This window comes from Phoenix dactylifera, chromosome 4 (genome assembly GCF_009389715.1).
Source record: "Phoenix dactylifera cultivar Barhee BC4 chromosome 4, palm_55x_up_171113_PBpolish2nd_filt_p, whole genome shotgun sequence".
Lineage (NCBI taxonomy): Eukaryota > Viridiplantae > Streptophyta > Magnoliopsida > Arecales > Arecaceae > Phoenix > Phoenix dactylifera.
The window spans coordinates 22,427,532-22,454,311 of NC_052395.1; the positions used below are offsets into that span (position 1 = coordinate 22,427,532).

Below are 26,780 nucleotides of genomic sequence, written 5' to 3' on the forward strand. Positions count from 1 at the left end.
CAATGGTGGCAAACTAAAATATTTATGCTTTGGCCCATGGTAGTAAACCAAGATAAGTGTGCTTTGGTTCGTAGTGGCAAACCAAAATATCTACGCTTCGGTCAGTGGTGGCAAATTGAAAATATCCGATCCTTGGCCCATGGTGACAAACCAATGTGTCATGATTCGGCTCGTGACTTGAATCTATAACATGTCTAGTTCAAATTCTTTTTGTTTATTAATCAAATCATTCAATTTCATCCAAACCAGGAAAAATATAATTTCATATTATATATTATGCCCAAATTCTAAAATAATTAGTATCATATTCTAAACAATCAAAATCATGAACCAAGCAACCATAATCACCATATTTGATATGTTTATATAATAATGAAATATATATTTAAGTATTATATCAGAAATTATTAAACAATCACACGACAAATGATGCAAATTCTAAAATCATCGGCACATGTTATAAAATACAAATTATCTATATAGGTGATTGTATACAAGACTTTTTACTTCTACCGATGACAAACTCAAATACTAGGTATACTGATCCACTCCTCAATCTTCGAACTTTGGGGCAAAGTGGTCTGCTCAACACCTTCTTGCACATACGATTGTCCCACTACGAGATCATGCCTAACCATCATATTGACTACAACAATCATGATCAATGGTATAAAATTATGGAAGAAACGATATTAAATCTTAACTTGCATTCTCGGACCTTTGGTCGTACAATGCCAGCCCAAGACCCCTCTTAGGGTCTACCTTGTCAACTTGGGTTTACCTAGATATGTGGACCCTCCACTAGTCCATAAAATATCTAGAGAGATAGAGCGATAAAGCGAAAGAAACATGAGAGAGAGAAAGAGAGAGAAGACAAGAGAGACAAAAGGGAGAGAGAGGGGAGAGACAGCGAGCGTCATGGTCGGCCACTCCCCCATGGTGGTGACCTTCGGCAACAGCAGCAGTGACACAATCATGACCCCCCGACGACAGCAATGGCTATGGCCCTCGATGGGGGTGGCCGGCCGGACGGAAAGAAGTGAAAAAAGAGAAACATGGGAGACTGTTTTCTTGAAATCCGGCAGTCGATGACTCCAATTAGGCTATCAAAGGTGGTCTTGGGTCGGAAAAGAGAAGGAGAAGAAAAGTCAGGGTCAATACCTCAACTCTAGTGAGAAATCGATGGTTACATGGAGAAAATTTTCCGCTAGAATAAAAAGGAAACTCAAGGAAATCGCCGACAACTATTGAGAATGACAGGCAATGCCAAGAGAGAAGACAGAGGGCCTTTTTATAGGCTCAATCTAGGGCTCCAACAATCCCTAGACTCGACTCCATGTGTTCGCGAGGCACATGAGGAACTGTATACTTTTTTTGTTTCTTTTCCTATGCCTTGATATTCGTGCGGGAAGGATTTTAGGCTTGGGCCAGTCAATGGACCGGGCCCTCGTGATGGTGCATTGCATCACATTCTAGTCTTATATATTCTCTCCAATTATAGATCTTGGAACACAACCACTTGAACAAAATAACAGCAATTTAATGTGATTTTCCCATAGTTTTCCAACTGGAGTCCCTCTTAAAAATACAAATATTCTCGATATATCAAACCTATTAAAAAGGTTCCTCAAATTCCCGTTCTGGTGACACTAGGCAGCACACAAAGGATCATCTTTCATGGTACAGAACTTTACTCCCTAAAAGTTTGTAGAGATACTAGCATGTGAGTATGGATTACATTATTAAAAACAAAAGAGAAGAAAACATCATCAGTACACAAGAAAGAGAATGTGGTTGCATCTCAATTATAGAATGTTTCTAGGTTGACAAGATTGCAAACCGGGAATTCTCAGAAGTACTGTGTTATTTCTTGGGATTCCTCAGATAAGCTACTCCGTAGTCCTTACAAAGAACTTGCTTTAACTGGTAGAGTACTCTGTTGAATCTGGAACCTGATCATCACCAAGCAGCTGGAGATGCCATGGTATTGGAGGCACGTTTACCTCCAGAACTCCTTCCAGAATTTGAACCACCTGCCCCATTGCTGGCCTATGAACTTCATTGTTCTGAATGCACCAACAAGCCACTCTACAAGCTCTGCTCAGCTCCTCGATATCAGCATCACCCTCTAATCTCTCATCTAACAGTGCGAGAATCTCACCTTCATCAATCTTCATGGCAGCCCAGAGAGGAAAATTGCCCACGCTTCCATTTTTCACTGGCTCTCTGTTTCTCATCCCTGAAATGACTTCAAAGAGCATCATTCCATAACTATAAACATCTGCTTTCTGAGTGATAGCTAAGCCCGATATCCATTCTGGTGCTAAGTAGCCCAGAGTACCTCTTGTGGTTGTTAGTGCCCGGCTGAAGTCCCGGCCTATGAGCTTTGCCATACCAAAATCTGCCACCTTTGGAGAAAAGTCGACATCAAGAAGTATGTTTTCGGGCTTTACGTCACAATGTATGATGCACTCTCTGCATTTCTCATGGAGATAAGCCAATCCCCTGGCAACACCGAGCGTAATTTGGAACCTAGTTTTCCAGTCCAATACCTCGGAATTGCTTTGAAAGAGATGATAATCCAATGATCCATTTGGCATGTAATCATAAACCAACAGCCTTTCAATTCCTTTCATGCAGAATCCACGAAGGCGAACCAAATTAATATGCTGAATTGTGCCCAAAGTCCTCACCTCTGTCCAGAATTCCTTCTCTCCTTGTCTTATGCCTATGAGTTTCTTCACTGCTATAACATTGGAGTCGGGCAACGCACCTTTAAAGACCTGACCAAAACTTCCTTCTCCCAACTTCTCTGAGAACTTCTTGGTACAATGCAGCAAGTAATTGTAGTCAAATAGAACCAAAGAGCCATCAACTACTGTCATCTTTCGAGCTAATCTTCTTCTATGGCATCTCCATACTTGCACAAAGATGATGCACAGTATGATTATACTACCGCCTACCGCAACTAAGATAATCACAAGGACTGAATTTCTTTTATTGCTTGAAAATGGCAGATCGGATGCTGCAAGACGAATATAAAGATCCACAGCTTCAGTATCATTATCGGAGAGGTGTTTAAGATCCCAGAGATCACCATTCCAAATCAAACATCCGCTTCCAAAGGCATAAGCAGTACAAGAGCAGTTATTCAAGCAAGCTAGCTCACACTGTTTTGCGCTCTTAGCTGGCAGGGTGTCAGAGTTGTCAGGCAATTTCATGTCTGGAATCATCAGAAAACCATCTCTTTCCTCCTCTGTGGATGACATGTTGCTGCACTGTAGCCTCGTTCTCCTCACACAACCATCACTCCAAACATTCAGATCCCAATTCCTTGAGGATGCAGGTTTGAACCCCTGCAAACATTTGCAGTGCTGCAAGCTATTCATATCACAGACACTGAAGGCTCCGCAGAGGGAATATACATCGCATTGATCTCTAGGCACAGACCAATGCAGTATCCACTCTTCAGAGTCCTCAAACCACGTCCACTGTGTTTTCTGCCCATAAACATTCATGACAAGCCTTGTAATGATAGATCCATCACTCACTGTGAGTGTGAATTCTTGGCGTGAACTGTCACCGATGTAGCTATAGTTGTAAATGGAATTTAACGACATTTCAGGGATTGAAGGGAAGGAGCGGCCGTTCCACTTCCCGGAACGCCAGTATGTTTGAGAGCCGTTCCACTGCAGCACAAACTGACCAGACTCAGATGGGTCCACTCGGTCAACATAAGGGCCTGGGGCCGGGTCTTTGAAGTTCTTCCACGGAATAAGGCTCTGTACTTCTCCGGTGATCTTGTTCACACCTATCCATCCTCCGGGCATCAGTGTGTCAGTTGGGTGATCGAAACTCTGCCAAATTACAGCAGAGGGGTGATCTAGGTCTTTCAGAACCAGATTTCCAGTTTCCAGAAGTACTGCAACGGTAGAATTCTTGGTTTTGGGGGTTGAATTGGACGACCAAATTGGGTGTTTGAATTGGTTGATGAGGACTAGATTCCCATCTTCAGAGATTTTTAGCTCCGAAGACGAAGGACTTGAGACGGGTGTTTCTCTGTTTGCTACCCAAATGACTGTCTGCTTGGAAATCTTTTTGTACCAGATGCCGATATAGTAGTTATGAGAGTTACCTGGAGTGAAGAATCCCAGCTCAAAGTTGCGTTCTTTGGACACTATGGTCTGGTTTCCAGAGAGGGCCTGGCCCGAAGAGATGCTATCAGTTGCTACACAGCGTTGGATGTTGAGAGAAGAGAAGAGAAAAAAGAGAAGAAAGGAAAGAGAGGAACATGGCCTTATCTCAGCAGCCATGGGGGCAGAAGCATTGTCTTTTTTTTCTCTTCCCCCTTCCTCTCTTTTCAATCTTTACTAGTCATATCGTTACACCTGGTCAAAGAATCAGTTTATGCAATGATCGTTTTACCCTCCAACCAAACCCTTCTCTCTCGTGATAGATGGCCTAGACATGGGAGGATTTAAGTCATTTACAATATTAGGGTTCATGAGAAGATTTACTGATGGAAAGTTAACCCAAACAACTTGCAAGAACAAACAAATGAAGTCAAAATAATGTTGGAAAAAGAGAGTAAGATAGTCAAGCAAGGTGCATTATCAGAGTCTAGTTGCATATTATTAAAATCTAGTACACTTTCAAGTCCATGTGGAAACTTCCTATGGAAAAAAAATCAAATATAGCTCCTTTGACTAGTCATACAATTATGCATGGTCAAAGAATCAGTTGTCCAATAATCCTTTTCCCCTGCAACCAATTCCTTCTCTCGTGATAGATGGCCTAGACGTGGGAGGTTTCCAGTCATTTATAATTTTTAGGGTTCATGAGAAGATTTACTGATGGAAAGTTAACCCAAACAACTTGCAAGAACAAACAAATGAAGTCAAAATAATGTTGGAAAAAGAGAGCGTAAGATAGCCAAGCAAGGTGCATTATCAGAGTCTAGTTGCATATTATTAAAATCTAGTACACTGTCAAGTCCGTGTGGAAACTTCCTATGGAAAAAATCAAATATGGCTCCTTTGACTGGTCATACAATTACACATGGTCAAAGAATCCGTTGTGCAATACTACTTTTACCCTGCAACCAAGTCCTTCTCTCATGATAGATGGCCTAGACGTGGGAGGGTTCAAGTCATTTATAATTTTAGGGTTCATGAGAAGATTCACCAATGGAAAGTTAACCTAAATCACATGCAAGAACAAACAAATGAAGTTCAAATAATGTTGGAAAAAGATGGTGTAAGACAGTCGAGCAAGGTGAATTATCAAAATCTAGTTGTCATGAAGATTTTGTACCCTCTTCAAGTCCATGTTGAAACTTCCTATGAATAGAAATCAATAGCTGCTTTGTCCTCCATTCAAGGCTAAATAGCCAGCCCCTTCAAGAGAGGGGCAATTAGTCCTATTGGAAAATATAGTAGATTGCCTTACGTTTGCAACAAGCAAGAGTCAAATGAAAAAAAAGCCAATTTCAATCAAATAGTTCTTTTGTCAAAAAAAAAAAAAACCAAGTGGTTCAGCTGCTTTGTTGCTGAATCTAACAATAATTAAATTTAGTCTCAATAACACCAGTCCATTAAGTTTGGCCAGCATGTTAAAATTTATCTTGACGGCTTATATAGATGAGTTATTGTCATGTACCTATTTGGACAAGATATTAAGATACACACATATAGTACACATACGAGAGGGACCTAAAACAAAACTAAATTAACTAAGGTTTCCTACTGTTTACAAAATATATTTTTGAGACCTAATACGTAATATTTCAGTTATATTTTGAACTAGCATCGGCACTCATGGTGCCAGGACCAGTTCAAACACTATCCTCGTAAATTAACTTTGTCACGTCTTGAATCCGGATTGTGACACGGCCGTGCTATTGCAAACATATACATACAATAACACAAAGCTACCTAAACTTTCATAATAGAAATGAACAATTTATTTATAAAATGTCATAACAAATTTCAAAATTTTAACATTTGATATTCTATTTTTATTTTTCCAAACCCTAAAGTTCGTCAAGCTCCTTGATCCTAGCAATCTTAATTATCTGTAAAAAAACATGAATAAAGTGTGTGAGCTATATGTCTCACTAAGTAACCATGTACAATCTTACTAGATCAAGCATAATATACTTCATGCCAATGCATTGATTTAAAAAATTAGCAGCTATAGCAAAATAATCATTCCACATAATATATATTCAAACCATACATAAAATAATGGATGCCCAATCATGCAAGTTCATAAATATGAATATGCATCATAAAACATTCTTGCTATTATTCATGCTTTGAAATTCGTACTTGCCATTATTCATGCTTTGCAATCTGTACTCTTAGATGATAGTGCAGCTATGGCCGCTCTTATTCTCACAGCAAGATCTTTACTAACTATTATTCTCCGTTGGCAGGGTCTATAACAAGTTATTATTACCCACTAGCGGGGGTCATATGCCGAGTTATTATTACCCACTGGCAGGGGTCATAACCAATTATTCTTCTCCGTTGGTAGGGTCTATACCAAGTTACTGTTATCTACTGGCGAGGGTCGTATGCCGAGTTACTATTACCCACTAGCGGGGGTCGTATGTCGAGTTACTATTATCCACTGGCGGGGGTCGTATGCCGAGTTACTGTTACCCACTAGCGGGAGTCATATGCCGAGTTACTGTTACCCACTAGCGGGAGTCATATGCCGAGTTACTGTTACCTACTGGCAGGGGTCATATGCCGAGTTACTGTTACCCACCGGCGGGGGTCATACATAGCAATCTGAAAGTTCACAAAACATATCATGCTTTTCATAAACTTTATTTCATAAGTACATTGGAAAATTGAATAATAGCATCATAATATGCAAAAATTCATGATCATGCTACAAACCTTATTTTTCCATGCATCTTTCTACATCATCATAAATCATGTGTACATTATATAATAATAATCATGATGTATGCTATTTATCCAAAATCATGCAACATTTGCTAACATATACTTGATCCTAATTTTTGAGAATTTTACATAGTATGCATTTTTATATCCAAATAATTTCATGTATTTGAAAACAATAAGATTGTGTCAGGGTCATTTACCTTAATTTGCTCACCAAATCTTAGGCTTAGATGCCAATTCTCCAATACCTAGCAAGATCATTTAAATTACATGTCACGTGCATATTTAATTTCTATTTATTTATAATCTTAAAGTCATTTACAGCCCATCCATAAGACTCAAATTTATTTTCGGATTCATAGCCTGATTTAATTTTTGGTTCAGGCCCATGACCCAATTTAATTTCTGGGCCAGGTCTAATCTACTTTCTAGTCTGGATTTGATTCAATTTCTGGTCAGCTCTGGTTCATCTGCTGGTTCGGGTCTCACACAATTTTTGGTTCGGGTCTAACCAGTTTTCTGGTTCAGGTTTGACCCAATTTTTGGTTTGAGTCTAATCAATTTTCTGGCTCAAATTTGATTCAATTATGGGTTCAGGTCAGATTCAGCTTCTGGTTCAGACCTGATTCAACCTCTGATTCAGGTCTGATCCAGCTTCTGGTTCAAGTCTGAGCCAATTCCAACATCTAATTTAGATCCAATTGCCCTCTGGTTCAAGTCTGGGCCCATTTGCATTCAGGCTCGAAGTTTAATTAAATTTTGGAGCAGGCCTTTGGCCTGATTCAGTTACTGAGCCCACTTGTATTCAAGCCTAGTAACATACTTAGTTAATTATAATTAAACCCTATTAATTCTAGTTAATTTAAAGGAACCTAGCCTCAAACTATATTCAATTTAGTCCTATTAAAATTTGTGCTCTTCAGGCCCGATTAATTTTGGGTTTAAGAATACTGGGCTTGGACCAGAGCACAGTCCGACCTCAGGCCTTTAAAGCTCAATTTGTTTGAAGCCACCTCCGGAATCAGGCCCATCTCAGGCCCACAGCATTTTTTTTCTTTTCTTCTTCTTTTCTTTTTCTTCTTTTTCTTCTTTTTCTTCTTTTTCTTTTCTTTTCTTTTCTTTCTTTTCTTTTCCTTCCTTTTCTTTTTCTTTTCTTTTCCTCTCTTTTTCTTTTCTTTCCTTCTCTGTTCCTTCCTGAAGCTTCCCTCTTCCTCTTTCTTTTCCTTTCTTCTTCTCCCGGTCTTCTCTCTTCCTCATTTCTTCTCCTTTCTCTCTCCCCCCCTCTCTCTCTCGGTACAAAGGAGGGCGACGGTTCCGGCCGAGGCCTGCAGCGTCCGCGGCCGAAGACCTCGACTAGCTCCACGGCCGACGCTTCGCGGCGACGGCTGTGGCGGCTGCAGATCATCCACTGGCAGGCCTTTTCTCTTTTTTTTTTTCATTTGTATTCTTCTTCTTCCTATTTTTCTTCCTTTTCTTCTTCATTTTCTTCCTTCTCGTTTTGATTTAATTTCTAAGCTAGATCAACAAAGAATAAATTATGAGGAGGAAGGGTTTAGGATCTTTGGGGTTTGATTGATAAAGGAGAAAGTGATCGGTGGAAGAAGAAAGTCAGCGGTATGGATCGACCATGATCATCGACCGATCAAACTGGTGTCGTGATCAAAGTCGACCACAGGTAGGTTTCCACCTTCCCTCCTCTTCATCTTCTTCCTCCTCTTCTATTTGTTCTTATTCTGTCTTTCTCTGTTAATTATCTCTTAACTACACTAGATTTAAGTTACACAATATATAAACGATGGAGGGAAGGAGAAATTCTGAAATAAATGCCTTGAAATAAATAGATAAGAAGGTCTTGAACATTGTCTTCAACAAGAGGTACATCTAGTGGTTGCCGGTTTACTTGTGTATCTAACATATCTATATAACTCATGCTTGGAAAGTGATGAGTGGGAAACTTCATAACATATCTAACCTATCTTTATAACTAGAGATATCCATGAATTTTATGCCACTACGTAGATACTCCTTTTTGGTGGAGGAAATCAAAAAAAGGAGGAAAATTAAGTAGTCGAGATCCTAAAGTTCGAGTTAAACTCGGATTGCTCTCGAGAGGTCTCCGACTCTGATAGAATCAGAGGAGGAATCGGAATCTTTTTCTCCACCTGCATCATGCCACTGTGCATGGTCGGGCTGGGCTTGGCCTCTTCGGGCCGGCCCACAACCCATAAATATTGGGTTGGGCGTGTTCTTACGTCGTATGCAATTAAAGAAAGAAGTTATATATTTTTTAATTCTCATTTTCATGTTCTTACGTCGTTTTTTGGTCTATGAAAGAAGCAGTAGGAAGGAAAAGGCCGTCTCCACCTCGAATCCCACCTCAAACATTATCTATAATCAAGAAAACATCCATGGGGTATGATCATCTTAGATGGCTGGTCCATGAACTTCAAAAAAACAAGCACATATGTGGTTTGATTGTTGACGTGATTCAGTAAAACTGAGAAATTCTGAAATAAATGCCTTGAAAATAAATAGATAAGAAGGTCCTGAACATTGTCTTCAACAAGAAGTACGTCTGGTGGTTGCCAGCTTACTCGTGTATCTAACATATCCATGTAACTCATGCATGGAAAGTGATGAGTTGGAAACTTTATAACATATCTAACTACCTTTATAACAAGAGATATCCATGAATTAACTTTATGCCACTACATAGATACTACAGCCACAATAGAACATTACACCCTCATACAAACATCCATCTTAAGGATCATAACTGTTAGCCTAGATGCACAAATATAATTGATAAATTAAATATTTTTAATATTCAAAAACAATAATTAAGAAGAATAAACTAGCAAATAATTAGCTTGACAATATAATAATAAAATGAAGAAAGAGAGAGAAGATGGCTTGTAGATCGAAGCACGCTAATGCGTTGTCCCAGAAAAGTTTATGCCCCCCACCCATGGGTCTGCTGACACAGATCTCCTAGAGATACGACGACCCAATACAGAACCACGTCTTCCCCGTCAGTGCGCCTTCAGGGAAGAAAGAAGAGCACGTTTACGCTTGCAGATACCTCAAAAGAAACTTAAAAAAATTATGAGAAGAAAAATTTTATTTTATTTCTTTTCTCCCCAATGATCCCTAGAGCCCTTTTTATCTAGACTCTTGGAATAGGAAGAAGAGAAAATTTTGATTGTACTTTGAAATGATCTCTAGAGCCCTTTATATAGGCTCAGGCGCATCAAAAGAAGAAGATTCCTCTTCCGCGGATTGATGACGTGTCTTCTTGTGCTCCTTTGATCCTTCGGCTTATTGCATCTTGGCCGTCCACGTTTCCTTCTTCGAGGGGCCTTTCCATGCTTGCTCTTGCGCTGGATGCATGACACTTGTCATGGTTTGCTTTCTTTAAAAATTTTTCCATATTTGCTTATGCTGGATGCTTGCCACTTGGCCATTGACTAATTTAGTTTTCAAAATTTTAAAATATTTAATTTAATTCAACAATTCCCCACATAAATTAAATATTTAAAAAAATTAAAATCAAAATAAAATAAAAAAAATCAAAATAAAATGCTGAGTATCTTATATTATGTAATAGGTGTAGGTACCTTTCGGTTTGAACCTTCACTTAGTGACAATTGATTACCTCTGTGGAGCCAAGGTGGACTATGCCTTGAACCTTGGTCCATGGCTCAGATTTCATCAACAGCACACAATATAGCGTGAATATGCTCGAAGCAGGTTTGCGCTTTACGGCCATGCGCAGGTATCTCTTTATGTGTGTTATTAGAGAACAGCCCACTTCCCACAGTCGCGGCCTCACGACTACACGCATATAGGTGAATCCAAAGAGGGTACGAGCAAGTAGGTACCCTGCCTTATGGGTCTCGGATTTATTAAGAGTAAAAACTCAACCTAACTCTTGCTTTTTATGAGCACTGTTGCCCTAGGAATGGAAAAAACAAATAGTGCTCCTCATTAGTCACCTATCTAGCTTGTTTCTACCCATTGAACCTTTTCAGGTTGGGTTACCACCGTGGTGACTTTACTTATGGGCTTAGCCCCATCCCCCTCGACAACTCTAGAACCACTGTTCTAGACAATCCTTTGATAAGCTGATCAGCTAGATTTCTTTCGGATCTTACAAAATTTAGTGCAATCAAGTTATTCTTTAATTTGTATCTCAATGATTTATGACGCACTTTCAAGTGCCTATTCATTTTCACATTTGCATTTTCTTGATTGCATTTATCTATAGCAGATCTGCAGTCACAATGAATAGATATAGAAGGTAATGGTGAAGTCACAAGAGCTAAATCTATCAGTAGATCTCTAAGCCACTCGGCCTCAATGCTAGTGGTATCTAGGGCAATCATTTCAGATTCCATGGTGCTCCTAGCCACTATAGTTTGTTTGGTAGACTTCCATGATACAGCTGCACCTTTTCCTAAAAGGAAGACAAAATCAGTGGTGGATTTGGTGTCAACTGTATCACTGATCCAGTTGGCATGACTATAGATAAATCGGTAAGACAATAGTGTAATCCTAGAAATATGGTACCCTTAAGGTACCTGAGAATTTTTTCTAGAGCAGTCTAATGATCATTATTAGGATTGTGAGTATATCTACTCAGTCAGTTCACAGAGTATGCAATACCAGGTCTGATATAATTTGCAAGAAATTCTAAAGAACCAATGATCTGGGCATATAAGCTTTGATTGACTAGATCATCTAAGTTCTTCTTTAGATGAAGAGATGGATTATAGGGAGTAGATACAAGATGACAATCAGAGTAGTGAAACTTTTTAAGAATCTTCTCCACATAGTGGCTTTGGGACAAAGTTATTCCATCTTTATTCCTCATGATTTTAGTATTAAGGATTATGTCTGCTTCTCCTAAATCTTTCATGTCAAATTTTAGAGATAAAAATTGTTTTACTTAATTAATAATTTCTAAGTCTGTTCCAAAAATTAGGATATCTTGTACATATAGACATAAGATTATGATTTTGTTTTTCTTCTTTTTATAATATACACATTCAAATGTATTATTAATTTTAAATCCATTAGTTAGGATTATTTCATCAAATTTAAGGTGCCATTGTTTGGAGGCTTGTTTTAGACTATAAAGAGATCTAATCAACCTACATACCTTTTTCTCTTGATCTGGGACAATGAAACCTTCGGGTTGGTCCATGTAGATCTCTTTATTTAGATCCCCATTTAAGAAAGCGGTTTTGACATCCATTTGATGTATAACCAGCTTATGAATGGAAGTCAAAGCAACAAGGATTCTAATGGTAGTAATTCTAGCTACAGGGGCATAAACATCAAAGAAGTCAATCCCAGATTTTTGAGTAAAATCTTTGGCTACTAACCTAGCCTTATATTTGTCTATAGTTCCATCTGGCCTAAATTTCTTCTTAAAGATCCATTTACACCCTATGGGTTTACTTTCTGGGGGTAGGTCTGCCAATTCCCAAGTGTGGTTTTGGATTATGGATTGCAATTCATTATTAATTGCTTCTTTTCAGAAGGGGGCATCTAGAGATTTTAAGGCATCCTCTAAAGAAGTAGGAGAGTCTTCTATTAGGAATGTGTAGTAGTCTTTTCCAAAATTCTTTTCAACTCTAGTTATTTTACTTCTTCTAGGTTCAGTTTCTTCTTCTTCTTCTTCTCTAAATCTGGTTTTGCTAGAACTAGTTCCTAAATTATTATTGATATTTATTTGTCATTATCCTTGTTTTAAAGAAAAATATACTTTCAAAGTAGATTGCATCTCTTGCTTCCATTATGGTGTTGTTATTAATTTCATTTATTTGAGAGTTAAACACTAAAAATCTATTAGCATTACTCTCAATTGCATATCCTATAAATATTGCATCTACTGTTTTGGGTCCAATTTTCTTTTTTTTTTTAATTTTCTGGAATTTTTACTTTAGCTAAGCACCCCCATACTTTTAAATATTTTAAGTTAGGTTTTCTATGTTTCCAAAATTCATATGGAGTTTTATCATTATGTTTGAATGGAATTCTATTCAAGATATATAATACAGTTGCTACCGCTTCCCCCCAAAGATTTTCTGGTGCATCTGAACTAATTAACATAGAGTTAACTATATCCATTAAGGTTTTGTTCTTTCTCTCAGCTACTCCATTAGATTGGGGTGAATAAGGAGTTGTTACTTCATGAATTATCACATGTTCTTTACAGAACTGGATCAGCTCAAATGAGGTATATTCACCTCCTCTATCAGACCTTAAGATTTTAATCTTTTTATCTAGTTGGTTTTTAGCTTCTGCTTTATAGTCTTTGAATTTATTTAAGACCTCATTTTTAGCTTTGATAAGATAAAGGTGACAGTATTTAGAAAGATCATCTATGAAAGTTATAAAATATTTGTTTCTACCCCTTGAGGTTCTTCTTGAGTCACATATATCACTATGTATGAGTTTAAGAAGATCAGAATCTCTACTTACAGAGTGGAAGGGTCTTTTAGTAATTTGGCCTCTACACATATCTCACATTTGTCATTATTCTTAAATTCTAATTTTGGGATTAAGTTCAAGTGCATTAAAAAGCAAATACAATGATCAAAGATGAATCCTCACAAAAGGCCTATGACTCCCTTATGTAGACTTAAGACTCATGTGACATGCATAGCTTGTTGGCGGGATAATTGAAACTACTTCCTAATCAGCCACATGGGGTGAAATTCAAATTCAAATTCAAACTTCTCCCATGCAGGGCACATGTTGAAAATCAAATGGGGAAGGTGAGCAAATGGGTTAGACCTATTATTGACTTTAGTAGTACTCTCACCAATGGCTAAAATCAAGCCTAAGGAGGTGAGCCAGAACCGCATTTAATTCCGCCACTTTCTAAAGTTTTGACCATCAAACTTTTCAGGTTTAGCACTAAGATTTTCAGACATATGGGAGGCCATTAATTTGTAGCTTAACACAGTTTTGACACCTGTGGAAATGAGAAGGTTTATGTCAAATTATTGCACTGATATCTAATTTGAACTTTAGATATCTAATTGAAAAATCCAAAGAATAACAGCCAGATCAGCTTCAGATCAGTGGTGGAGTACTTGGCTCACTTAAGTACCAGCCTTTCTTAGGCACGTATGCCTTTTTGACAAGCTTTTCTTAGACACCGTTATTCAATAGATAATTTCACTAGATATCGTTCAATTTTATCCTAAGTGCAATATTAAGCTAGCTCTTATGGATTAACCAATTTCCGAATTTTCGTTTGAATGGAATCTGGAAATTACTCCGTGAGGAGTCCAAATGGAGGTATTAATAAACCTCTTGGAGGTTAAGCAATATAAAATTTTGCTTGAAAAATTAAGTACTAAAGTAAAGCTAGCATAAATATGTAACAGTTAAAATATAACAATTTACAATTATGCAGCAAAATATATAATAAATATTGCAATCTAAAATCTAGTGCTAACAGTATATAAACTTTCCTGGATTGTTAGCCTAGATGCACAAATATAATTGATAAATTAAATATTTTTAATATTCAAAAACAATAATTAAGAAGAATAAACTAGCAAATAATTAGCTTGACAATATAATAATAAAATGAAGAAAGAGAGAGAAGATGGCCTGTGGATCGAAGCACGCTGATGCGTTGTCCCAGGAAAGTTTATGCCCCCCACGCACGGGTCTGCTGGCACAGATCTCCTAGAGATACGACGACCCAATACAAAACCACGTCTTCCCCGTCAGTGCGCCTCCAGAGAAGAAAGAAGAGCACGTTCACGTTTGCAAATACCTCAAAAGAAACTTAGAAAAATTATGAGGAGAAGAAAAATTTTCTTTATTTTTTTTCTCCCTAATGATCCCTAGAGTTCTTTTTATCTAGACTCTTGGAATAGGAAGAAGAGAAAATTTTGATTGTACTTTGAAATGATCCTTAGAGCCCTTTATATAGGCTCAAGCGCGTCAAAAGAAGAAGATTCCTCTCCTGCGGATTGATGACGTGTCTTCTTGTGCTCCTTTGATCCTTCGGCTTATTGCATCTTGGCCGTCCACGTTTCCTTCCTTCTTGAGGGGCCTTTCCATGCTTGCTCTTGCGCTGGATGTATGACACTTGTCATGGTTTGCTTTCTTTAGGAATTTTTCCATATTTGCTGTTACGCTGGATGCTTGCCACTTGGCCGTTGACTAATTTAGTTTTAAAATTTAAAATATTTAATTTAATTCAATAATAACAACTATAAGCTTTTCTTTAACCCGTTACATGTTATTGATATGCTCCGCGAAGAACCGTGTGCCCCTTACAGCTTGACACCTATTGAAGGAAATCCTGAGATTGATCAAGTGGATCGTTGTATTCAGTTGATGACAAATGATAACGAATTTGGCTCTGATCTTCCGTGAGAAGCTGGAGAGCCCTAGGAAGTGGCGGCATGCTCACCTCCAGGACTCCCTCTAGGATCTGCACCACCTGTCCCATTGTTGGCCTGTGAGCTTCAGATTCTTGAATGCACCAGCAAGCAACTCTGCAGACTCTGGTTAGCTCGTCAAGGTCGGCAGCACCTTTGAATCCATGATCTAATAAGCTAAATATATCGCCTTCAACGACCTTTGCTGCCACCCAGGACGGATAGAAGATTTTGCGCCCATCCGCAGACTGCGTTGTGTTTCGCTTGCCTGATACCAGCTCAAAGAGCATCATCCCGAAGCTGTAGACGTCAACCTTGGAGGTGATTGGCAGGCCTGAAATCCACTCGGGTGCGAGGTAGCCAATGGTTCCCCTTATGGTTGTCAGCACCCTGCTGAAGTCGCGACCGATGAGCTTCGCCATGCCAAAGTCTGCAACTTTGGCGCAGAAGTCCTTGTCTAGAAGTATGTTGTCTGGCTTTATGTCACAGTGTATGATGCACTCCCTGCACTCCTCATGGAGGTAGGCTAATCCTCTCGCAATCCCAGGAATAATTTGATACCTCGTCTTCCAGTCCAGAACCGTGGATTTGTTTTGAAAGAGATGAGAGTCCAGGGAACCTCCGGACATGTACTCATAAACTAGAAGCCTTTTGCTGCCCTCGGTGCAGAAACCGCGAAGGTGAACTAGATTGACATGCTGAATAGCAGCCAATGTGCTCACTTCGGTTCGGAATTGCTCCTCCCCTTGTCTGAAGCCTTCAAGCTTCTTCACAGCTACTTCGGTTGAGTCAATTAATGTCCCTTTAAAAACGGAGCCAAAGCCACCGCTGCCCAACTTCTCAGAGAAGTTCTTGGTCACACGCTGAAAATCGCCAAATGTAAACTGAATCAAAGAACCATCGACTTGTTTTTCCATCCAAATTTGTTTCCTCCTTTGAAATGCCCAAATTAGTCCGACGAGAACAAAGGAGATCCCAAGAATTCCACCGATGACACTTAGAGTTAGATCTATTACCAACTTATGTGAGCTATTTGAAGCTGGGAAATCAGAGGCAGCGAGCTGGAGATGCAGAGCTCCAGCTCTACCATCACCATCATCGAGTTGTTGAAGGTTCCGAAGGTCGCCAGTCCAAATTGAGCATCCACTCACATAAGCATACGCGGTGCAAGAGCAGTTGTTCAAGCAAGCCTGTTCGCAGTCTTTAGCACTCCCAACAGTCAAGTTCTGCGGATTGGCAGGCAATCTCATATTGGTCATTTCAACAAATCTATCCCCTTCTCCACCAGTCGAGCTTTTATTGCTGCATCGCAAACTGGTTTTCCTCATGCACCCTGACTTCCAAACATTGAACTCCCATTCTTTCAATGGAGCTGGTTCGAAACCATGGGAGCACCTGCAAGTATTCAAGCTTTTCTGGTCGCAGATACCAAAAGCTCCACATAGAGAGTAGACATCACATTGAGCCAAAGGTTGAGTAAAGACTGTCTGCCACTTCTGGGTGCTGTTCAGCCAATACCATTGTCTTAATAGCCCGGATGAATCAATAAAACACAGAGTGATGAAAGAACTGTCGAGGATGGTATACATGGCATACTTCCGCTGCATGTTGTCGACGAAGGTGAAGTTGAAGGGAGTGCTTTCTCTGGTACCAGGGACTGCACTGAAGTACTGGCCATTCCACAGCCCACTGCTCCAATAAATTTCAGAACCATTCCACAGCAATACGAACTGATTGGATCCATCGGGGTTCTCAGGATTCTCCCATGAAGTGGTGCTCTGATACTCCCCTGTGATATTGTTAACTCCTAGCCATCCTCCTGGCATCCATGTGCCAGTTGGGTGATCAAAACTCTGCCAAATTGTAGTGTTTGACCCCTTGCTTATAACAAGATTTCCGGTGTCCAGAAGCACAGCAACCGTGGAATTGGAGGTTGATGGAGTTGAATTGGATGACCAAACTGGGATTTTGGAACTTTTGAGAAGGACTAATTTGCCATCTTCCGAGATTTTTAGCTCGGCAGAGGAGGTGTTGGAGATGGGTGTTGCTCTGTTCGCCACCCAGATTACAGTTTGGACTGGAATTGTTTTGTACCAGATACCTATGTAGTAGTTACGGGAGTTACCTGGTGTGAAGAACCCCAACTCAAAGTGGCCTTCTTTGGACACTATGGTCTGGTTTCCAGACAGGGCCTGGCCCAAAGAGATGTCAATTGCTACACAGTGTTGGATTTTGAGAGAAGAGAAGAGAAAGAAGAGAAGAAAGATAGAAAGAGAGGAACAAAGTCTTATCTCAGCATCCATGGGGGCAAAAGCATGAAATAGAACCATCCTGCCTATGTAAATATAGATTCACTTGAAAATATACAAAGAGGAAGTGTTTTAGGCAAGTATGGTAGAGACCAGATATTGCTTAGTCTTTTTTTTTTCTTCCCCCTTCTCCTCTTTTCAATCTTTACTAGTCATATCGTTACACCTGGTCAAAGAATCAGTTTGTGCAATGATCATTTTACCCTCCAACCGAACCCTTCTCTCTCGTGATAGATGGCCTGGACATGGGAGGATTTAAGTCATTTACAATTTTAGGGTTCATGAGAAGATTTACTGATGGAAAGTTTAACCCAAACAACTTGCAAGAACAAACAAATGAAGTCAAAATAATGTTGGAAAAAGAGAGCGCAAGATAGTCAAGCAAGGTGAATTATCAAAGTCTAGTTGCATGTTATTAAAATCTACTACACTTTCAAGTCCATGTGGAAACTTCCTATGGAAAAAATCAAATATAGCTCCTTTGACTAGTCATACAATTATACATGGTCAAAGAATCAGTTGGGCAATAATCCTTTTACCCTGCAACCAAGTCCTTCTCTTATGATTGATGGCCTAGACGTGGGAGGGTTCAGGTCATTTATAATTTTAGGGTTCATGAGAAGATTCACTGATGGAAAGTTAACCCAAACGACATGCAAGAACAAACAAATGAAGTTCAAGTAATGTTGGGAAAAGATGGTGTAAGGCAGTCGAGCAAGGTGAATTATCAAAATCTAGTTATTATGAAGATTTTGTAGCCTCTTCAAGTCCATGTCGAAACTTCCTATGAAAAAAATCAATAGCTGCTTTGTCCTCCATTCAAGGCTAAATAGCCAGCCTTCAAGAGAGGGGCAATTAGTCCTGTTGGAAAATCTACTAGATTGCCTTACGTTTCCAACATGCAAGAGTCAAGTGAAAAAAAGCCAATTTCAATCAAATAGTTCTTTTGTCAAAAAAAAAAAAAAAAACCCTAAGTGGTTCAGCTGCTTTGCTGCTGAATCTATCAATAATTAAATTTGGTCTCAACAACACCAGTCCATTAAGTTTGGCCAGTATGTTAAAATTTTGGGTTTTTTGCATGGATACCCTTCTAAATATCAAATTTTGCGTGAATATCCTTCCAAAATTGATATTTGTATGTATACCCTCGTAAAATATTTGTTTTGCTATTTTATCCTTTTTTATTTTTATTTTTGCATATATACCCATACCATCTAATGCCGTTAAAAAATTAACGGTTTCAAATAAAAATGACTAAAATACCCTTAATGGGTAGGCGTGCAAATAGAAATTTTATAAGGGTATACAAGTAAATAGTAACTTTACAAGGATATTCATACAATTTTTTATATTTAGAAGGGTATATATGCAAAAAAAAAAAATTCTAGTAGATGGAAAGAATTTAGATACATTAATTAATGTGATAGCCTTTATAATTTTGTATTTATTAGGAAATGCATTTGGTTTTATGACCAGAGGTCTGTTTCTTTATCATGAATATAACAAAAATATACAATATGATTTACAAATTGGCTGTATCTGATGGACTCTTCATTGTGAATGATGTGAGTAGGTCTAGATCTCAGCTATTCTGTCAACTGATTGTGTTGAGCTTCTTCTCTAAATTCTAATTTTATGTTAGATAGTGTGTTACTTCTATGAATTAGCATATAGTATTCAATTCCAAATACTGTCCCATGTGTCTGTTAGAATGGAATGTGAAGCATTCCATAATCAAGGTATATTAGAGTCAGAGAAACAGATGGTGTGAATTATTATTATTATTATTTTGGTTTAACAGATGTTGCATTGAGCCTGAGTCATTGTCGTTTAATTATTTTCAAGGTAGATATCTAGCTTATAGCCACTTGGCACATCTTTTTAATTTTTCGTTGTGCCTTTTTTGATTAAATGTAGAGTTGCATCCTGACAATGAAAGATAAGAGAGATTTGGAAGATTTGAAGGCTGGATCGCGTTCACGACTAATTTTTGGAGAGGATAGATTTAGAAGTAAGAAGAATTTTTGTTTATCATTTGTTGGATTATAGAACAGGAAGGATGGAGGAAGGAGATCGCGAGCGAGCTGCATCACGATCTCGGTTTGATCTCGCTCCCCATGGCCCGCGGGATCGCGATCTCGCCATCACGATCACGATCTCGAGCGCCCATGAGCGAACGCCTGCAATCGCGATCCTGATACGCGGGAGGCGGGCGGGCAGGGGGGGAAGCCGCTAGGGGGTGCGGGGTCGGGGCGGGGGGAGCCGGGTGCCGCATGGGGGAGGGGGGGAAGTAGAAGTGGCAATGCTTAACCTGTTTAACATGATTCAACTTATTCTAAGTTGGCTTAGACGACCAGCTCAATAAGATGGTTAGGATCAGGTCCGAATTTTTGATTCGTTTAATAAATTGGCAAGGTTTGGGTTGACAGTTTTTTGACCTACCCTGTATTTGATCCAACACAAATCTGGTCCAACCTGATCTTTGCCACCTCTAGGGGGAAGCCGGGCGCCGCCGCGGGGGGGAGGGGGGGAAGCTGGGCGTCGCCGCATGGGAGAGGGGGGGGTTGCAGGGTCGGGGTGGGGACGCCAGGGGATGGGGGGTGGGTGTGGGGGTTGGGGGTGTGGATAGAGTAAGGATAATAACGTCATTTCAAATTTTAATTTTATTTTTAATTAATATAAATATGATTTTTTTAACACTGTTAGAACAACTGTTATATTAGGGGTATTTGTACAATAACAGAGTTTTACAAGGGTATACATGCAAATATCAATTTTGGAAAGATATTCATGCAAAATCTGATATTGAGAAGGGTATCCAGGCAAAAAATGTTGACCACTTATATAGATAAGTTATAGTCATGTACCTATTTGGACAAGATATTAAGATACGCATATATAGTAACCATATGAGAGGGACCTAAAACTAAAATAAATTAACTAAAGTTTCCTACTGTTTACAAAATATATTTTTGAGACCTAATACGTAATCTTTCAGTTATATTTTGAACTAGCATCGACACTCATGATTTCAGGACCAGTTCAAACACTATCCTGCTAAATTAACTTAAGATCCCTTTTTTTCACTAATCGATTCTTACATGTTTATATAGCATAATTTTACTTGAGGGGTGCATTTTACCCATCTGATAAAACCCACGAGATGGAAAATGAGGAGAAGGGGAGTAATGGAATAAAAAGGGAGATTATGTTTGCCATCATTCCGGCTCAACATGGATGAGTGAGAAAAATTTGGGGACAACTAGAGTGTGAGATGGCTCCATGCTCCAACATGAGTTAGTTTTACTTGATAGGAATGAAAACTTGCACAGTGTATTTGTCATGCCCCGAACCTGCCGCTTAGGTTGGCCATGTGACATGACCGTACACTCCCTAGAGCAGGGCCCTAGAGAATATGCTAGACCTGAAAAACTTATTAAAACCTCAATACCCATAAATAAAAATGATTTCATTTCATAACAAGTAACAAACATGTACAAAATTACTAGATTCATTCATCCAACTGGAAACAAGGATGTTCCAGCTATTTATCCCGTCCACCTGTGATCTCAACCATAGCTAATTACTATGCAACCTGCAACTCTGAAAAAATGCAAGGAGGGATATGAGCTTTTCTAGCTCGGAAAAAATTCCAAACCGCCACACCATAAGTAATAGGAATATAATCAGATGAACAATACCGGGCACAATGAATACCATTTCAATACTAGAAATGTGACAACTAGGTCTGGGCTGCCAGATGGGCCAACCTAGATCCCTGTCGGCAGCCCATCTGGAGGTTCACCTCCTTCTTCGGAGAGAGCCAGCTGTCGGGTGGAAGGGGCCACAACTGCCTAGCTAAAGCGGTTACCACCACTCAAAGACTCTATTTACACTATTATGGATCTCCTTCTTCCTCAGAAGTTGAATCCTTGAACCAGAGAAGCCGGACAAGGGACGTCGCAGCCACTTCGGAGCAAGGTAGACCCTAACCCTTGTTCCCTTACCTTTTGATAACGGTAAGAAAATAAAAGGAAGAAGGAAGGGAGAGCCTATCGGTGTTCTCGGCCATGGATCCGGCACGGTGAGCTTGGCTGCAGTCGTGGTCGTAGCCGTCGAAGGCCGGAGGCCCTTCCTCCCCTCCCGCGGGCTTGATCGGGGACGCCATGTGCTCGGCCACAGGCGTCGGCCACAGGTGCCGCCAGCTGTGGCTCAGTCCCTCCCGAGTTCGCCTTCCTCCCGTCACAGGAGAAGAAAAGGGGAAGGAAATGAGGGATCAGAAGAAGGGAGAAGAGAGGAGAAGAGGAAAAAAAAGGGGGGGGGGATGGGGACTCATCAGCTCGTCATCACGTGCAGTGGCCACCAGCTTCGACCGTGAGCGCCGCCGGCATGAGCATCGGCCACAAGCCACCCGAGGACGCGGACGTCGAGCGTCTGCCACAAGCGCGGCCAAGGGCGCCGCGGGCTTCGGCCGCGAGTGATGGCCGCGGGAGTCGGCCGGCCATGGCTCGACCCCTCCCGAGCTCACCCTCCTCTCTTCGCGGTGGAAGGAAGAGAGGAGTCGGGAGAAGCTTCAGGAAGGAGAAGAAAAGGAGAAAAAGAAATGTTCTATTTGATTCTGGCTCTACTCATTCATTTATATCTTCCAAGTTCTCTACATCTTTGAATCATATGCCTGATAAGCTAGAGGTGCCACTGCATGTTGCTACTCCTCTCAAGAAAACAGTAGTGGTTGATTCTATTTTTAAGAACTGCATAATCCAGATAGGAGACAGGAAGCTGATAGCAGACCTGATACAATTAGAATGCATGACTTTGATGTTATTCTTGGGATGAATTGGTTGTCCAAGTATCAAGCTCATATTGACTGCTATGGCAAAAGAGTAGTGTTCCAGATACCAAATGAACTAGAATTTTTCTACTAAGGTGATGCACCCACCATGAAGCCCTCTTTGCACATTATCTCTGTTATGAGTACAAGGAAGGCCCTCAAGATGGGGTGTCAAGCCTACCTAGCCTGTGTGGTAGACATTACAAAAGAAACAAGGCTAGATGATATGCCTGTTGTGAGAGAGTATCCAGATGTTTTTCCTGATGATCTGCCTGGATTACCTCCTGATCGGGAGATTGATTTTCGGATCGATCTCTTACCGGGTGTTGGACCTATCTCGAACTCCCCTTATCGAATGGCCCCGGCAGAACTGAGAGAGTTGAAGGTTCAACTATAGGAACTCCTAGAGAAGAAATTTATCTGCCCGAGTGTTTGGAAAGCTCCTGTACTATTTGTGAAGAAGAAGGATGGAAGCATGCGGCTATGTATTGATTTTCGGAAGCTGAACAAGGTAACAGTGAAGAACAAATACCCTTTGCCCTGGATTGATGATTTATTTGATCAGCTATAAGGTGCCCAAGTTTTCTCCAAGATAGATCTGCGATCTGGGTATCATCAATTAAAAATCCTAACTGATGATGTGCTGAAGACTGCGTTCCGCACCAGATATGAGCACTATGAATTTTTGGTTATGCCATTTGGACTAACCAATGTGCCAGCTGCTTTTATGGATCTAATGAACAGAGTCTTTAAGCGATATTTGAATCAGTTTGTTATTATTTTCATTGATGATATACTGATCTATTCTAAGAGCAAAGAGGAACATGAAGCAGTGGTGGATTGGCCTCGTCCTACCAATGTTACAGAAATTAGAAGCTTCTTAGGTCTGGCTGGTTATTACAGAAGATTTGTGGAGGAATTTTCTCGGATTGCTACTTCTTTGATTCGTTTGACCCAGAAACGAGCAAAGTTTGTATGGAGTGAAGATTGTGAGCAAAGTTTTCAAGAGCTAAAGCAAAGGTTGGTATCTGCTTCTTTCTTACTCTGCCAACCAATACTGGGGGTTTCATCATCCATAGTGATGCCTTCAAGAAAGGGTTAAGCTGCGTACTAATGCAAAATGATAAGATAGTAGCCTATGCCTCTAGACAGTTGAAGCCCTATGAGCAGAACTATCTGACACATGACTTGGAGTTGGCAGCGGTGGTCTTTGCCCTGAAAATTTGGAGGCACTATCTTTATGGCGGGCACTGTGAAGTGTACACCGACCACAAGAGCTTGAAGTATATGTTCACACAGAAAGAGTTGAATATGAGGCAGAGAAGATGGCTGGAACTACTAAAAGATTATGACCTCAACATTAAGTATCACCGAGGAAAGGCCAATGTGGTAGCTGATGCCCTCAGTAGAAAGTCAGCAGTGGTCTCCATATCTTCGCTTACCACTCAGAAACAGATTCTAAAAGATTTTGATATGATGCAGATTGAGGTGGTTACACAAAGTGAGGGGAGTCTACTGGCCAATTTGAGGGTGCAACCAACACTGATTGAAAGAATAAAGGTTGCTCAGCAGTCGGAGACACGCCTGAGTCGGCTCAGAGATGAGGTGGAGAAAGGGTTGCAACCCGAATTCCAAGTCCACCCTGACGGTACCTTGAGGTTTAGAAGTCGACTATGTGTGCCAGATGATGTTGATCTAAAAAGGAAAATCTTAGAAGAGGCTCATCAGTCTCATTTTTCTATTCACCCCGGTAGCACCAAAATGTACAAAGATTTACGAGAGCATTTCTGGTGGAATGGCATGAAGAGGGAGATAGACGATTTTGTGGCTCGGTGTTTGACCTGTCAGCAGGTGAAAGCAGAACATTAGAGGCCTGCCGGTTTGCTAGAACCCCTAGAAATTCTAGAGTGGAAATAGAAGCACATCACTTTGGACTTCATTACTGGGCTTCCAAGGACAGTAAGAAAGAATGATGCAGTATGGGTGATTGTAGATCGCCTTACAAAGTCGGCTCACTTTCTATCCTATAGAGTTGGTACTCCGCTGGATAGGTTGGCACAGAAATACATTGATGAGATTATGCGTCTGCACGGAGTACCAGTGACCATTGTATCTGATCGCGACCCCCGTTTTGTGTCTAGATTCTGGGAGAGCTTTCAGAATGCCATGGGCACTGATCTAAGGCTCAATACAGCTTATCATCCTCAAACTGATGGTCAATCAGAGAGGACGATCCAGACTTTGGAGGATATGCTGAGGGCTTGCACTGTTGACCTGGGAGGCTGCTAGGATGATCATATATCTCTGGTGGAGTTTGCTTACAACAACAGTTATCATTCCAGCATCCAGATGGCTCCATACGAAGCTCTGTATAGAAAAAAATGCCGGTCTCCTCTGCATTAGGACGATATCGGGGAGCGGAAGTTACTAGGTCCTAAGTTGATTCAGAGTACCAGAGACAAAGTATTACTGATCAGGCAAAGGCTTAAGGCAGCTCAGGATAGAAAAAAAGTTGGGCTGACAGAAGAAGAAGAGAATTGGGTTTTGCAGAAGGTGACTATGTATTCCTAAAGATTTCTCCTTCAAAAGGTGTCACGAGATTTGGAAGACATAACAAGCCGAGTCCTCGCTACATTGGCCCATTTGAAATTCTAAACAAAATAGGTAAAGTTGCTTACAGATTGGCCCTACCTCCAGAACTGTCTGGTATACACAATATCTTCCATGTTTCCCTCCTATGGAGATACATTCCAGATCTCCACCATGTGGTGCGATACGAGCCCTTACAGATAAATAAAAATCTAACTTATGAAGAAATTCCTCTGCACATCGTTGATCGGAAGGAGCAGATTCTTCGAAGGTGCACCATCCCATATGTCAAGGTTCAGTGGAGCAATCACTCAGAAAGAGAGGCAACTTGAGAGCTCGAGGAGGAAATGCGCGGAAAGCATCCGCAACTCTTCAAGAACTAAGGTATGTAAATTTTGAGGACGAAATTTTTTTTGAGGGAAGAATGTGACAACTGGGTCTGGGCCGCCAGATGGGCCGACCTAGATCCCTGTTTGCAGCCCATCTGGAGGTTGCCACCTCTTTCTTGGCGGAAGGGGCCACAGCCGCCTAGCTAAAGCGGTTACCACCGCTCAAAGACTCTATTTACACCATTACGGATCTCCTTCTTCCTCAGGAAGTTGAATCTTTGAACCAGAGAAGCCGGACAAGGGACGTCGCAACCACTCGTAGACCCTAACCCTTGTTCCCTTACTTTTTGATAACGGAAAGAAAAAAAAAGGAAGAAGGAAGGGAGAGCCAACCGGTGTTCTTAGCCGCAGATCTGACGCGGTGAGCTTGGCCGCAGTCGTGGTCGCAGACGTCGATGGCCGGAGGCCCTTCCTCCCCTCCCGCGGACTCGGTCGAGGACACCATGGAATCGGCCACAGGCATCAGCCGCAGGTGCTCCCGGCCGAGGCTCGGTCCCTCCCGAGTTCGCCTTCCTCCCGTCGCAGGAGAAGAAAAGGGGAAGGAGATGAGGGATCAGAAGAAGGGAGAAGAGAGGAGAAGAGGAAAAAAAGGGGGAGGGGGAATGGGGACTCACCGGTCCGTCGTCGCGTGTAGCGGCCATTAGCTTTGGCCGCGAGCGCCGCCGGCACGAGCATCGGCCGCTGGCCACCCGAGGATGCGGGCGTCGAGCGTCGGCCGTGGGTGACGACCGCGGGAGCCGACCGGCCATGGCTCGACCCCTCCCGAGCTCACCCTCCTCTCTTCGCGGTGGAAGGAAGAGAGGAGTCGGGAGAAGCTTCAGGAAGGAGAAGAAAATGAGAAAAAGAAAAAAAAGAAAGAAAGGAGAAGAAAAGAAGAAAAAGGAAAGAGAAAGGAAAGAGAAGGAAAAGAAAAAAAAAAGAAAGGAAAAAAATAAAAATAAAAATAAGAAAATAGTGAATAAGTGGATTTTAGTTCAATTACCCGGTTGGGACTTAAGTTCTATTCAAGTTTAATTTAAAGTTTTAATTAATAAATAATAAAAAATATATTTTGAACTGTTTAATAGGTATAGAGAATTTGTCAGGACAAGATTAAAGTTGCGAGAGCGAATCGAGATAAGTGACCCTGCACAAATCTTATTGATTGCAAATTACAGTTTAAGTTGTAAGTATGAAATGATGAAATAGTATTTGATATCGTGTTTTTTTTCCAAAATTAGGATCAAGCATATAATTGCATATGATTCATGAATTTGGTTAAATAGCATTTCTTTATAAATATATGATGAGGTATGAATTATGATTATGATATATTGCATGAAAATGATATT

General features: G+C 40.5%; 2 protein-coding genes across 2 annotated transcripts; both read right to left on the reverse strand.

Moving 5' to 3' along the window:
- Positions 1–1,519: 1,519 nt before the first annotated feature.
- Positions 1,520–26,276, reverse strand: LOC103706608 (G-type lectin S-receptor-like serine/threonine-protein kinase At2g19130). Its single transcript, XM_039125870.1, has 3 exons — positions 26,064–26,276; positions 25,783–25,958; positions 1,520–6,073 (listed from the first exon to the last, which is right to left on the reverse strand). The coding sequence occupies exon 3, from the start codon at positions 4,311–4,313 to the stop codon at positions 1,920–1,922; it is 2,394 nt and encodes a 797-aa protein (XP_038981798.1). The 5' UTR covers positions 4,314–6,073; positions 25,783–25,958; positions 26,064–26,276; the 3' UTR covers positions 1,520–1,919.
- On the reverse strand, positions 14,975–18,752 carry LOC103710751 (G-type lectin S-receptor-like serine/threonine-protein kinase At2g19130). The gene has a single exon (XM_039125869.1). The coding sequence runs from the start codon at positions 17,659–17,661 to the stop codon at positions 15,238–15,240; it is 2,424 nt and encodes an 807-aa protein (XP_038981797.1). The 5' UTR covers positions 17,662–18,752; the 3' UTR covers positions 14,975–15,237.
- Positions 26,277–26,780: the final 504 nt, after the last annotated feature.

Coding starts and splice junctions, on each gene's coding strand:
- LOC103706608 (XM_039125870.1), bottom strand. CDS start 4,313: ATGGCTGCTGAGATAAGGCCATGTTCCTCTCTTTCCTTTCTTCTCTTT.
- LOC103710751 (XM_039125869.1), bottom strand. CDS start 17,661: ATGGTTCTATTTCATGCTTTTGCCCCCATGGATGCTGAGATAAGACTT.